Below are 14924 nucleotides of genomic sequence, written 5' to 3' on the forward strand. Positions count from 1 at the left end.
AGGAGTTGACTCTCCTTTCCCTTAGGTTTCCCCTGTTGGCTGCACTGTCAGCCCCAGGGACAGAAACCCTGTCAACTTTGTACCTCAGAGCACATGAGCCATCTCTGCTCTAATTGTTCGTTAGAATAACTTGTTGAGTTTGCGTGATTACAAAGTCTAGGGTAAATTTTATCATTCCAGTTTTTGCTCAGAAACTACAAATAGGTTGAAATAAAAATTAAAGATGTGCCCTCTAAATCTCTAGTTCTGAAAACATTTGGTTAAACTTCACAAGCCTTCTTGAGTATTTATTCTTCACCGTTGGAACAAGAATATAGGTGTATGTTCAGTCCCATGTCAGGATAGAGACTCTGCTTTGTTCACAGACTGGTGCTTTTAGAGCCTGCATTGCCTTTGAGACTGTAAACCTCTGGCCTCCTGGCTCTACCACCATGCCTTTAATTTATGGGTGACACTAACATTTCTCTTCCAGCCTTGGATATGGCTCCAGATCAGGTAGCTACAGGGGCCGTAGTTGTCACTGGAATGACAGACTGTGGTGGTGACATGTCAGTAAGGATTGTGTAATGCTAGAGAAGGCAGAAAACTCAGGTTTATGAGCCGTTGCTAACAGGAAAATGAGTTTTTAAAACCTGGAGTATGAAATGGCTTGTTTCTCAAAATATAAACAATCCTTGTGTAGAATTAACACTTTCCATGTGTAAAGGGGTGTGATGTTGTATCCATTTGGAATGCCCAATGAAGTTATTTTGACTCTGAACCATTGGAATGCAGTGATGTTTTGCTTTAGAGAAAGATGCATCAAGGAAAGAATGTAATTTTATACCAAATGCATTGGGCTCGGAGCCCCATGGTTCCATTGAAATTTTAAGACAACCATTTGATCTTAGAGTTTTTGTATTGCTGTTTTTATTTTGAGATCACTATAGAGTCACGTGTTGTTTTAGGAACTGATACAGACTTGTACATTACCCTCTTCCTTCCGATGTTAGCATCTCATACCGACCACAGCAGAGTGTGGCAGCCAGAAACCTGTCACTGACACAACCTGCTATGATTTGAATGTATTCCTCAAATTTCATGCTTTGTGAGCTTAGTTCCAGGGGCATGTGGGTAGCATGAGGGAAGTGAGGACTTTAATAGGAGGTTAGTCCAGTAGAGTTCATCCCTCATGAGTAAGTTAATGTCCCTTTTGCAGGAGTGAGCTTGTTATGAGCAAGCAACCTGTCACCTCTTGCTCACTTGCTCTCCTTTTCTTTTCTGTTTCCTACCATGGGATGACATAGTACAGACGTACTCCCAAGGAGCCTCACCTTCATGTTGGGGCTCAAGTAAGCTTGTTTATTGATTATCCAGTCTGTGGCATTCTGCTATAGCAATGTGAGGAGAGAGTCCCCATACTTAGATTCACCAGTGTTCTGTTCACTTTTATGTGTTTCCATGTTTAGTTTTACATGTACAACTTAGCATTCTTTAAGTTAAATGTATTCATTCATTTTATATTCTGACTACAGTTTCCCCTCCCTCCTCTCCTCCTTTCCCTTCCCCTGCCCTTCCCCAATCCAGTTCACTCCTCCTTTATTTCTGTTCTGAAAGGGGCAGGCCTCACCTGGGTATCAACAAAGCAGCATGGCATATCAAATTGAGGTAGGACTAAGCTCCTTCCCTCATATTAAGGATGGGTGAGGCAACCCAGTGTGGGGAATAGATTCCCAAAAGCCAGCCAAAGCATCAGGGATAGGCCTTGCTTGCCCTGTGGGGAGTTCTACAAGTAGACCAAGATACCCAACCATCACACATATGTAGAGGGCCTAGGTTGGTCCCATGGAGGGCTCCTTAGCTCTCAGTCCAGAGTCTGGGAGGTCCAAGAGCCCAGGTTATTTGTTTCTGAGGGTTCCCTTGTTATGACATTGACCCCCCCCACTCCTGTTTTATTAAACACAAAGGAAAATAAGGGTCAGTTAAATCACACAAAATGCCTTCAGTGTAGACATGGGCATCAAATATTGATCTATCTTGGGTTTTTTTTTTTTTAGTAACAATAATAATTAGTAGCCAGATTTCACTGAGTTGCATATAAAATGTTGTTTCCTTAGCATATACCTAGGGTGCATTGACTTATATGATCTTCCTAGGAATTATACCATGTAAGTTAGATCAAAATTCCTTTACTAAACTTAATTAAACCTGGTAACTTTTCCAAGAAACAGGTAATTTTTTTTATAATTTGAAATTGTTAGAAAAAATTTCCCGCTTTTTACTTAATTTTACATTTTAAGTCGTTGACATACCATGGGAGTTAGGAAGGGAGGGAGGGTAAGTGAGTACTGTATTGTAGGTGGAGTTAAGTTGAGATATTTTGAAGTCTTTCTTCTATTGTAAAGAAGAGCTGGTTTAGGCAGAGTGCCAGATTTTAAAGAGAATTAATGGAAAATATCATGAATACTTACAAATACAAGTGGATTTTCTCATAGTCTAATTTAGGGTTATTCTTATGACTACTTTTTGGCTAAATACAGCCCCAGGGATGTTTGGATTCAATCAGATACCCACAGTTACATACCTGGTTTTACAGTGGTGTCTCAGGCATTTGCCTGTAAATTAGCACTGATATGTGTTAGAAAGATAATAGATAAACTAATTGAGAGTCCATAATTTGCTGTTCTTTGCTTGTTAAATGTCTTGTAAAGCTGTCCCTATGATAAACAGCAGCCCTTACTCAGACCAGGGATAGCAGCCCTGTGTGTTGCTCCTCAGGCGATCTTGGTGTTTTTGTAGAAGCAGAAAGAAATAAAAGGAATTTTGTCCTTTTTACCTCATGTAATCCCGCTAGAGAATGCACCATGTGCTGGGATCTGATCCTGATTTCTGCCAGGTCACCTCCCTCAGGAGTCATGGTCTAACCCTGCTGCAACAGTTCTTGGACTGGAGTCTGGCTGCTTTCGATTGTGATGGATGGCTCCTGTGGTGGGCTCCTGTGGAGAACACTGCCCTTCTGTCTGCCTTAGCATCTCTGCCAGGGGTGCCACAGCAACCTGCATCTGCCACCCTAGGGGAAGCAAATAAGCTTCATACACTGCAGATGTAAACTACATTCTTCAGTCCCTTTGGAAAAAGCCATCGTCCACCGTGGTAGAATAGCCTGTGAATCACCATGTGGGGTTGATTTTTGTCCTGCTTGGCAGAACTATATTTGCATATTAGATAAAGCAAATAGATAATGCAAATCTTCTGAAGCTTTGTGTTATTAGAAATTCTTTGCAAACTACAAAGCCTCTTTTGAGATCACTATATCCATTTTCTCTTAAGGAAGTTTTTCCCTCCTCATGACTCATTCCACTCCATGGCTAATAAGAGGGGAATGCAGTAACGGTTAAGGAAAGGAATGCATGCATGCCCTCTCTTTCTTCCTTCCCTTTCTTCCTTCCCTTTCTTCCTTCCCTTTCTTCCTTCCCTTTCTTCCTTCCCTTTCTTTCTTTCTTTCTTTCTTTCTTTCTTTCTTTCTTTCTTTCTTTCTCTCTCTCTCTCTCTCTCTCTCTCTCTTTCTTTCTTTCTCTCTTTCTTTAATTTCTTGGGTTATGTAAGCATGCATGACTGTAAAATGTTGACAACTGTGAAAGGTTAAAAAAAAAGCTATCCTGTTAATATATACTTCTTTGGAATTTAAAAATCAAAACACTTCCTCTGCTTCTTGAGAGAACTGTTTTGCTTGATGGCCCAGAATACAAATCCAGTAAAAATGACATGTTCCAGCAGTCACTTACACATACACCTTCAGTAAAATTAATGAGATCACCCTAAGATTACACTTTGTGTTTTATTTTCATTTTATAGGTCTGTATGAGCTATTGGCTGCTCTGCCTGCCCAGCTGCGGCCACATGTGGATAGCCAGGAGGACCTGACCTTCCTCTGGGACATGTTTGGTGAAAAGAGCCTGCATTCACTGGTCAAGGTAAACCGCACTGATGTCAAGTTCTCTTTGTGAAAAGCATATGGAAAAATATTTTGAGCGCCATCTAGTAAACCAGAGACGAAATTGTTCCTGTCTGAAAACAAAACAGCCTTGTTCTATTTCACGGCTGGGCGTGGAGGTTGTTAAAGATCTTACCAAAAATACATAGATGACTTCAGTGAAGGGGACGGCGCGGCTACGCATGCTAATGCAGTGGCATGTGGCTGCCCTTGTTTAGTCAAAGGACAAAATAGTGGCAGGAAGGTTGAGACTCCGTTATGGTTGACATTCGTGAGCTGAAATTTCACTTAGATAAACAAATGTTCACAGCAGAAATTAGAAGGAATATGTGTTCTGAGGTCAGAAACGGCAGCTGTCCAGAAGCCACATTAATTTAAAATAATTTCCTTTAACAAAGTCAACTGAAATTCTAGTAAGCTGATCCTTTTATTGGCCTGACTCCATTGAAATGGTATTTTGTAGATAAATACAGTGGAGCTAAATACGAATAAAAACAGTTTTTGGAGACCGTTTTAGGGAAAGCATCCCACCACGAGAACTGTCAGCCACCGGGAACCAGATCCTGTCTTACTGAAATGAAACACTGGGAGTGACCAGCACTCTGAAAATAGTAAAATGAGAACAAGAAACTCACTGGAAAACACGCCACTCGGCTTCTGGAAATACAAACTGCATTTTTTCTCATTTAACTCAAGCTGAAAGAAATGCTGAGTCTTTCTTGTGTCTGTAGGAGGTTGAAGCCCATTCTCTGTGAAATCTGGACCTATGCTTCACTCAGCTAACTTTGTTATGGTTGTCTGTCATGAAGGGAAGCTTTTAACTGATATATAGTATTTGAAAATCGGTCACTTTTGAATTGCCACTGTTTACAGAACAGAAATGGTCTATGTGTTTCTTTTCCCGAAATTTGTCTGTTTTGAGTAGCAACAATGCTAAGGAAGATGAAGTCAGTATGTGGTTCTCCCTGGGCAGTACATTTTATGGCCTAGAGATTATTCACTCATTTATTTTTCATAATAATGCAATTGCCAAGGGATTGTTGGGCTCTAATTCATTTTAAGCAGCTTAGTTAATTCCTTGGGGTGAATGAGAAATGGTTTTAGGATTACAATTGAGGAGTTCCTGCCTTGTATAGTAATAATAAGAAATGCTTCTGTGTTGAATGTAGGGACCCGAGAGTAGCTACGGATGTATGCACACTGATTTTTAGCATTTGCTGAAAGGAATAACACGTACTTGAATTGCCACCACCCCTGAGTCACTAAGTGAACATTTCCCCAAAGAATAGATGCATGTTTATTTGAATTTATTTATAACATAGCTATAATTTCTTACCTAAAGCGGAAGTGAGAATATGTGTCAGCAAGTTGACAGTTTCTATAAAACTCTTGCTGTCTCAGTACTTGGAATAGCTAGATATGTAAGTCAGGCAGGTTTATTAAGTATTGAGGGAAAGGTTATCAGAGCATATAAAATGTCAAAAAACTCCAGAGGTATTAGTTACCGGAGTTACAAGGATGCAATTAATGTATAAAACAAATCCCTACTCACACTGGACAGTGAGCCTTAAGCATAGACTTTTCCCCAAAGTGTCAGTAGCAAGTGGGTAGGAAGCATCCAAGAGGGTGCTCGGGTTGGATTCCCTAAAAACAATGAAGTCAATGGATGGATGCTGTCAGCATTTAGATAGTGCAGTTGACATTACTGTTCCAAATGTTTTCAGTGATTGCTATAAAATGCATTTTTAAAAAATGAGTCTTATTTGATGCTACTCTCATAGTATTCATGATTCCTCTGTCCTCTCCTCTCTGCCTCCAGCTCTCATCAGAAGCAGACCTTAAGTGTGTCCTCTGCCTGACCCGTTCTATTAGTTTTAAATATGTAAAGTCTAAAGAGCCTCCAGGAGGCAAGCTCCTGGGATCTTAGCTTAAAACAGCTGGAACAACCCACTTAACTGGATTCCAAATGCCTCTAGTTAAGGCCGGAGGACAGAAGCCTTTAGCTTTTCTACATAAATCTTGCTAGAGCCAAAGGAATTTGTTTGAAAAGATTTGTTATAGAGTGAACCAAAATGTGCTTTGGTTTTATGCTCTTGCCTGAAGTTAAAGCTGTTAGTGTGTGATTTAGAACTGGAGAATGCAGAATTTGATTTTCATCCTAGCACAGAGTTTTCATGGTCCTTGCATGTGAGTGTGTGTGTGTGTGTGTGTGTGTGTGTGTGTGTGTGTCTGTGTGCCTGTGTGTACACGTGTGTGCCTGTGTCTGTGTGTGTGTATGTATGTATGTGTGTGTCTGTGTGTGTGTGTGTGTGGTGTAAATTGCCACACAGTTTTAAAAGTTTAAAATGCTTGTAATCCTGGGACCTAATGTAAAAATATTCGAGACTGCACATCACAGTGTAAGTGGCAGGTACCGCACTCTACTTTGGATATTGAGGTTGTTACTGGGAAGGAAGACTGACCCTAACAGGCTTGTCCAACTTTTGACAATGCAACCCAATATTAACTACCTACAAAGTTGATAACCAGAGTTGCAAAAAAAAAAAAACAACAACAACAAAAACCACACAGATCTCAGTATTTTCAGTGAGTTTATGATTTTGCTCTGGGACACATATATAGTTAGATGTACCTGCAAGGTGTCGGCTGAGGGTGATTTCTAAAAGAAAAGTTTTAGGTGAAAAGCTGAGTAATAAGCACAGGTGTGGCATCCTATCATTCTCAGGTCTGAGAACTCTCATATCTACTTGATGGGGACCTGCACATGTGGAAGACTAGGAGGTGTCACTCCCATGGTCTATCCAGCGTGAGAGAACACACTGCTGATGCATGTGTTGCTAATGTACAGGATCCATAGAACATATGTTTTATGCCCTAACTTCATTTCCAGGTTTACCTTCTGTTTTTACCACTTTAAAAAAAAATGAGTGAGATCTAATTACTTAATTTAAATTGTCTTTAGTTTTGTGTATATTTATAATCTGATTTAAATTCATTTTTAGAACAAGATAGGGCATAAAAACTTGCTTAAATAGTGGATTTTTAAAAAAATGGGTTGCATTTGTGTCTATTCCAGAAACTTGTATTTTTTAACTTAAAATTGTGTTGTCTGTCTAGGATGAGAATATGTAATCATTATGACTTTTATACAGAACCCATGTTAAAGCAAGCAGACCTGGAAGCCTGTACTTATAATGCCAGGCAGCAGGTCCCAGAGATTCCGTGGTGCTGGCCCAGCCTGCTTGATGAATTTCACATCAGTAAAGAGACTGTGTTGCTACCTGAGAATGGCACCCGAAGTTGTCATCTGGCCTACCCACCCCCACTGTTAACTCAATTAGAATAAACACAAGTAGACCCTCAAATCACCCGAGTGCCCAGTCCCGGTTTTAATAGTGGTTACTGGGAACTTACTATGTGCTGAGCATTTTCTGGACTCTCTGGTAAGAATTCCCAAGACAGAAGGCATAATCTTTTGTTTAATCTCCAGTTTCTCATGTATGCAGCAGGTACATGCCAATTACAGTATCCTGTGGTAGATCATGTATGTAACTCAACAGTAGCTCCAGTGTTGGTTTCTGGAGGACTTGGTTTCCTCAGATAAACCCCATCTGCTGAGCAGGAGTTTTTTAGGTAAGCATTTATTGGGGTAGTGGGGTTAGACAAAGGGAAGAGTGAACATTTTGTCTTGAGGATGGGGTATGTTTGGCTGGTATCTGAATTGTGGAAGATGCGAACAAAGCCTGAGAAGGCCAAGATGTAACCCATGAGTGGCTTTGTAAAACTATGACAGTGGGAGCCATTTCCTTGAAAGGGTGAAAGAGCAGGGAAGTAAAAAACCAAACAAAATAAATCAAAAAGCACCTTTCTTTTTGTTTAAGCTCTTATTTATTTTTTAAGGGAGGAAGGTTTTTTTTTTTTAAGCTCACAGTTCAAGGGTTATTTCTAATTTTTAGTTATGTGTGTGAGTGCATGTTTATGTGTGGCTATTTGCACATGAGTAAAGTTACTGGTGGAGGCCAGAAGAGGACATTGAAACCCCCCCCATGGGATGGATGGATATATATATATATATATATTTATATATATATATATATATATATATATATATATATATATATAGATGGCTGTGAGCCCTTAACTAGGGGGCACTAGGAACTGAACTCTGGTCCTTTGCAAGAGCAGTGCATGCTCTTAACTACTGGGACAACTTATTTTCTTTTGGAAGGAAAGGTTACAGGCTAGATAGGGCATGGGGTTTCTAAGTCGAGGATGACAGCAGAGCATTGTGTTCCAGTTTGAGGGGTGTGCTGGCAATGCTGTTCCTGTCATGTCGAGTCGTCTCCTCCTGCTCTGTGATCTACCCATCAGTGCCAAGCTGTTGGAAGGAGACTCAGGAGGTGTACATCACTGAGAGCGCTCTACAAGCATATCAGTTCATATATTTTGAAATATCTCCTCAGAGGAAATGAGTTTAGGTATTTTAAATGTCTGCTTGGTACTTAGGGGATAATCAGATAATTAGACTCCTGCATCTAGAGCTGAGGATAATGATGTTCAAGGTTGTAGATAATAGATTTAGGTATAGGGTTGCTAGATAAAGTACAGGAATCACTTAAATTATGATGTGGCTGTTAGTGACCAGTTGCATGTATAATTTAAGAGTGCCTGATGATGTTATAGTTTTTTGTGCATATGGCTATGATGTATGCATGATGAAGATAGCACCTAATTCCTTTCTTTGACTGTGTCCCCATGTTGAAATTTTCTCTGTCATTAAACAATGCATGCTTGCACATTTAAAAACTCATGACCAAACCCAAGAATGCCTAGATTTTTCTCTTAAGCCCTGCAGTGGTGGTGCACACCTTTAATTCCGGCACTTGGGAGGCAGAGGCACATGGCTCTCTGTGAGTTCAAAGCCAGCCGGGTCTATAGAGTGAGTTCTAAGACAGGCTCCAAAGCTACACAGAGAAACCATGTCTCAGAAAAAAATAACTCTTATAATTTCATGCTGCTGTTAGGTATGTGATTTAGTTTGATTTGGGGGGAAGGCATGAGTTCTAGGTCTAGATTAAAATGTCTGAATAGGAATATTAGTAGTTCAACAGTCATCGGATGATTGTTTTTTCTCCATTGAATTGTCTTTCCTTCTTCCACCTATACTAAGCTGTTTTGGTTACCATAGTAACCTTAGTGAATTCTGCAGGAGAGTAATGCCACATCTCTAGTTTTGCTCATGGTCAGTATTGTATCGGTCATTTGGGGATCTTTTTCAGATGAACTTGAGAGTGAGCTTGTCAGTTTGCTGGGATTTTGCTTGGTATTGTGTATTTTGTAGATTCAAGTTGGATCCTTGGGTCTACAAAATTTTGTAGGTATTATATCACAACAGCACTGTGCAACCCTGTCCACACAGCTGAATCTCTCTCCATTTATTGAGATTCGCTTTCATTTCACTAGTTAGATTCTCTACATATCTTGTTATGTTGGCACCTGCATATATTTTTAGTTTTGGTGCTATAGTTTTAAAATTGCCGTAATCTGGGGAGTGGATGGGGAATGGTCTGTGTGGGGGGAGGGGGAAGGAGGGGTGAGGATGTTGGGGGGATGGGAGGATAGGAGGGAGAGAGAGGGAACTGGGATCAATATGTAAAATAAGAAAAACATATAGAATACAATTTAAAAAAAATGTGTAATCATTTTTCTATGGCTGTGATCAGGCAACATGACTGAGGCAACTTAGAAAAGGAAGGGTTTGTTGTGCGCTTACGGTTCCGGAGAGATGAGTCTATCACCATCGAGGTGAAGCATGACAGCAGGCATAGTGGCAGGAACAGCTGAGAGCTCATATTTCCACCCACAGACGCAAGCAGAAAGGGAAGGGCATGCTGTCATAGCATGTCTTTTGAAACCACAAAGTCTGCCCCCAGTGGCATACTTCCTCCATCAAGGTCACACTTCCCAATCTTACCCCCAAGGTGCCCCAAACTGGGAACTAAGAATTCAAATTCTGAAGACTATGGGGGCTGTCTCTTTCAAACCACCACAGAAATGGTTTTTATTTTTAATTTCTCGTTTCAGCTCTTCATTACTTACAGATAGGCAAACAGCTGACTTTGTATATATTGAGCCTATATTCTATATCTTTGCTACAATTTTTTATGCGCAGCCCATAGTTTTGCTGCTGTTGATTCTTAGTCAACATAATCATGTCTCCTACAAACAGAACTTCTTTATTTTCAATATATATTTCTTGTTTCCTTTTTTGTCTTATTTTAGCTAAGAATCTTGTGCAGTACTGAATAGCAATGGTAGTAGTGACCATCTTTTAAATGTTTCAGGGAGAAAAAAGAATCTAGTTACTCACTATTTTGAATGATGTCAGAGAGCTGGACATTACCATTTTTAGAACACTGGCTGCTCTTCTAGAGGACCTGGGTTCAGTTAACAACACCATATGGTGGCTTACAAACCATCTATAATAACAGTTCCAGAGGATTCAGTGCCCTCTCCTTGTCTCCTCAAACACAAGTGTGTACGTGATGCACAGACATGCACTTGGGTATTGAACTCAGGTGTTAGGCTTGCTGGAATGTGACTTTACCCAATGAGCCACCCCGCTGGTCCCCAGCCTCTGACTTTTCATTGCTGTATGCTATATAGTTTTGATACAGGTTGTATTTCCTAAGGGGGTGGGGGAGTGTGGCCACCACTGGGATGATGCTGAGGACCCATGGGACCTCTAAGAAGGGAGTTTGGTGGCATCTGAGCTGGTCATTGAGGGTGCTGCCCTCAGCAGGGATTAAGCTATTTCTCTGGAGCTCCTTCTGATTAGTTCTCAGGGAGTCTGACCCCTGAGTGGCACTCTGGCTTGCTACTTTGTCTCATGATTGGTGGCATCTTCATTCAGGTGGCATCTTCAGAGGTTGACATCTCACCAGAGCATGGCTGATGATGTAGACCTCTAAATCCCAGCAAACCTCTTTTGTCTTTAAAGCACCACCCTCAAGTTTTGCATTGTAGTGATCGAATATTTACAGTGATCAAACCATTCACGTTTAACACCACAATTTGTATACTGGGTTAATATTTATCATGGGTCAGTAGCTTTCTATTCAATACATTGTTAGTTGTAAACTTGACCACACCCTTTCTTTTCCTTCCCCATGTATAGTTGGATATCTTATATTATTCCATTTACCTCTTAGCACTTCAGCAATGCTGTTCCCTTAGTTAGCAGCATATGTGCAACTAACTTGGGTCTGTCTCCAGATAATGCTACCATTTCACAGGTGGTAGAGTTGTCACATCAGAGCAGTCCTCGTTCTCTCTCTCTCTCTCTCTCTTTCTCTCTCTCCTTCCTTCTTTCCTCCTTCCTCCTTCCCTCCCCTCCCTCTCTCTTTTTCTCTCTCCCCTCCCTTTCTTCCTCTCCCCCTATTCCGTCCTTCCCTCCCTCTCGCTTTTTCTCTCTCTCTCCCTCCCTTCTTTCCTTCCTTCCCTGTCTGTCCCTCTTCCTGCCCCTGCCGAGTCTTTCACTTACCCATGTGCTAGAATCACCAAGTTGTTGCCATTCCTGCTTTGAACAAACAGCTGTGCATTAGCTAAACCATTCAGAATAAGAAAAATCAAGGGTTGTGACTCTCCTAGCTTATTGATGTTCTTCTGTGTTTACACAGCTCTCACTGTCCAACCTGAGTTCTGTGTGATCCTTTTTTAATCTCTGAAGAATGTCTCTTAATACTTTCTTGGAAGGCAGATCTACTGGTAACAAATTCCTTGCGTTCTTGTTTGTCTGAAAAGTTCATACTTCCCTCTGCTGTTACTTGCCTTTTCATTGGATACAGAAATTTTAGAGTAGTGTTTCTTTTCCTTCCAACATGTAAAGCATTTCACTTAATTTTTTTCTTTTTCTTTCTTAAATGATTTCTGATAGGAGACTGATGTTATCTTATCCGAGTTCATGGAGGATAAGGGTCACTAAAGATAAGGGTCATATGGTGGTTCTGGTGCCATCCCCACCTTTCAGACTTCCTCTTTACTTGTGGTCCTCTGTAGTTTTAATGCAGTGGGCAAAAGTGCAGGTGTCTCAGGATTTGTTTTAATCTTTATGGCTTTGTTTGTCTTTCTTAGATTTCTACACTTGTGGTGTGTTATTTGTCATTATTTTGGGGTAACTCTCAGCCCGTTACTTCAGGTGTGTGCTCGACTTGTTCCCAAGGTTTCCACTCTGCATTGCTCCTCTGCTGTTCTTCACTCATCTCGTTTGCGTTTCCACAGGGGAAGCTGCCCTTCTGTGCTTGTCTTGTCTTCCCTGGTGTGGGGGTTTGAGTGAGAATGCTCCCCATAGGCTCATGTGTTTGAACACTGGGTCCCCAGTTGGTGATGCAGTTTGGGGAAATTGAGGACCCTTGCTGGAGAAAACACATGGTTGGGATCACACTTTGAGGGCTTATAACCTTGCCCCACTCCAGTGAGCTCTCTCGGCTTTCTGCTGGGCAGCCTACTGCCCAGCTTTTATGGACTCCTAACTTCTGTCAGTTGCTTTTGGTTGAGGGTTTCATCACACAACAGAAATGTAAATGACACACCTGGCTGCCATGTTCTTTCCACTGATGCGCACATCAAAGGCAGGATTTATGTCTACACAACCATTCTCTGATTTCCAGGATTTCTGTGGATTACTGATATCTCCAGGCCCTGCGTATACTACCTGCTCTGGCTGGTTGTACTCTTTCTCCATGTGAACATCCAAGATACCAAGAATAGTTATTTTAAATTCCTCGTCTCATTGTGAAATCCACTTTGGCTCTCCTTGTCACTGGTTTGGTCTCTTTAGGTCTCCCTTCCCTGCAGTTATCATGCCTATAATATTTTGTTGAAAGCTACTTGTGACTCACAGAATAACAGGAACTTGGGTGGGCAGGTCTTTACTGTGAGTTTTTATGTTACGGTGTCTGGGAACAGGGTGCATGTAGCTTAGTTCCAGGGATTTGAGTTTCCTTTGTGCCCTTCTCCTCCAGCCCCTCAGCAGCCCCTCTGTCTTTGGATTTGCTTAAAAACCCTCTTTAGAGTCATGCCTCAAAGCTCCCTCTTCCTCCTCTTCCTCTTTTTTTGGTTTTTCGAGACAGGGTTTCTCTGTATTGCTTTGGAACCTGTCTCAGAACTAGCTCTTGTAGACCAGGCTGGCCTCAAACTCACAGAGACTCGCTTGCCTCTGCCTCCTGAGTGCTGGGACTAAAGGTGTGCGCCACCAAAGCCTGGCAAAGCTTCCACTTCTAATCCACTGGGGATCATTGCAGACTTACTAGTGATAGTTGGTTGTTATAGAATGGTTCTCTCTAACTGCTTGCCTTGTGGTTTTATTTTTTATTTATTTTAGGGATGGGTCTGTCTGGGTGTATGTATTGTAGTCATAGTTATTTCCCTCGGGCATAATTTCCCTGACTTCAGCCATGAGACTTGGTGACTCTTATGGAATAAAGTATGGAATAAAGTATTCAAGGGGGGGCAGATTTTAATTCTCAAGCTGATCTTAGTTTGTAATTGAGACTCCTAGATAACACATCAAACGCCATATAGTAAATATATCTGTGTATATGTGTACATGTGCCGGTTATGTATGCGTGCATGAACATATGTAGGTTATAGAGTAATTGCGGAGAGCTCCAGGCGCAGGGAGTATATTTGATGAGAAGGTGATGAGAAGCATCTGCAGAGATGGGAAGTAGGACCAGGTCCAGATCAAGGAATAGCAGCAAGGATGGGTGGTAGGTGCAGCCTAGTGAACATGAGGACAGGCAGATGTCAGCTGAGAAGGTCATGATTAACAGACTCTCTCTGTGGCTAGATGACAGACTGATAGGTACCATCACTTTTCCAGTGCTCAGTTGTGGTCGAAGTTACACCCTTGATCAGATGTGTCCAGTAAGTTCTTGGGCCCAGTTGTCTTTACACCATTTTAATACATTTGTGTTTCCTCTACAGTATCAATTTAGCTTGGTATCCTTTCCACCCCCAGAAGTCATTCTCAGCCTTTGGGGTACAAGCTGTGCTAGACGAACGGTACAGTTCATGAGTATACCCGGAAACAAGGTCATCCTCCACCTTCAAAGTGGGACCAAAATATCCTTGTAAAAGTGGGGTCTCTAAGGGCAAGGCACAGCCTGGAAAACAGCTGTTTTATACACTATAGAGTAACGAGTAACGTAGGGGAAGGCACGGCCTAACCTGACCTCAGCACCTCTGTAAGGAGTAAGGTTTTTCTGCCCATGGCCAGTCTGGTCCCACCGCCTCGCCAGCCCCAATTAACACACTGAGACTCTGTATTTGATATAATTCTGTTGGCCAGGTACTAGTTTCTTATCGGCTAGCTCTGTCTTAATTATTAACCCATTTCTATTAATCTCCACGTGGTCTTATCTTACCAGAGAGAGAGCCTGCCGGTGTTCTGCTCTCCCCGTCTTCCATCTTGACTCCTCCTTACCATTTCCTCTTTCTTCCTTGTCTCCTAGTCCCTTCTATCTTCCTTTCCTATTGGCCAACAGTGTGTTATTCATTAACCAGTATGAGAAACATATATACAGAATGACATCTCCCATCACACCTCCCAACAGACTGGTTTCTGAATGTGAAGACATTGCAGATCAACACGGTTTATTTCTCATTTCCATTGGAGAAAGCATGAAGGGGGCCTCCATATTTCTCCATGAAAGATGCCAGGGATGTGCAGTGGTTAATCTTTCATTCCTCCTAAAGTGGAATGGCTGTGGTTTGGTTATCAGTTCTCCTTAAACCAGTTATATATGTAACTAATTTCAGGTACTACTTGTTGATACCATGGCAGTCTTGTTTGTCCATCCCTTACCCCAGTTGATGGAATAATTTGGGGCAACACACATTTCTGTCACTGGGGTTAGCCTCTGGCTTCCTTTCAGATCCCCAGTCCTAG

At 41.5% G+C, this 14924-nt stretch overlaps 1 protein-coding gene across 2 annotated transcripts in view; it reads left to right on the plus strand.

Annotated features, from left to right (window-relative positions):
* Window positions 1-14924, plus strand: part of Mpp7 (MAGUK p55 scaffold protein 7) — a 140443-nt gene that overhangs the window by 22610 nt on the left and 102909 nt on the right. For both annotated transcript variants that reach the window (XM_051205611.1, XM_051205612.1), the window contains exon 2: window positions 3835-3953. In XM_051205611.1, coding sequence (XP_051061568.1) covers window positions 3835-3953 — 119 coding nt within the window. The remainder of the gene's footprint in view (window positions 1-3834; window positions 3954-14924) is intronic.

Source organism: Phodopus roborovskii, unplaced genomic scaffold (assembly GCF_943737965.1).
Source record: "Phodopus roborovskii unplaced genomic scaffold, PHOROB, whole genome shotgun sequence".
Taxonomy (NCBI): Eukaryota; Metazoa; Chordata; class Mammalia; order Rodentia; family Cricetidae; genus Phodopus; species Phodopus roborovskii.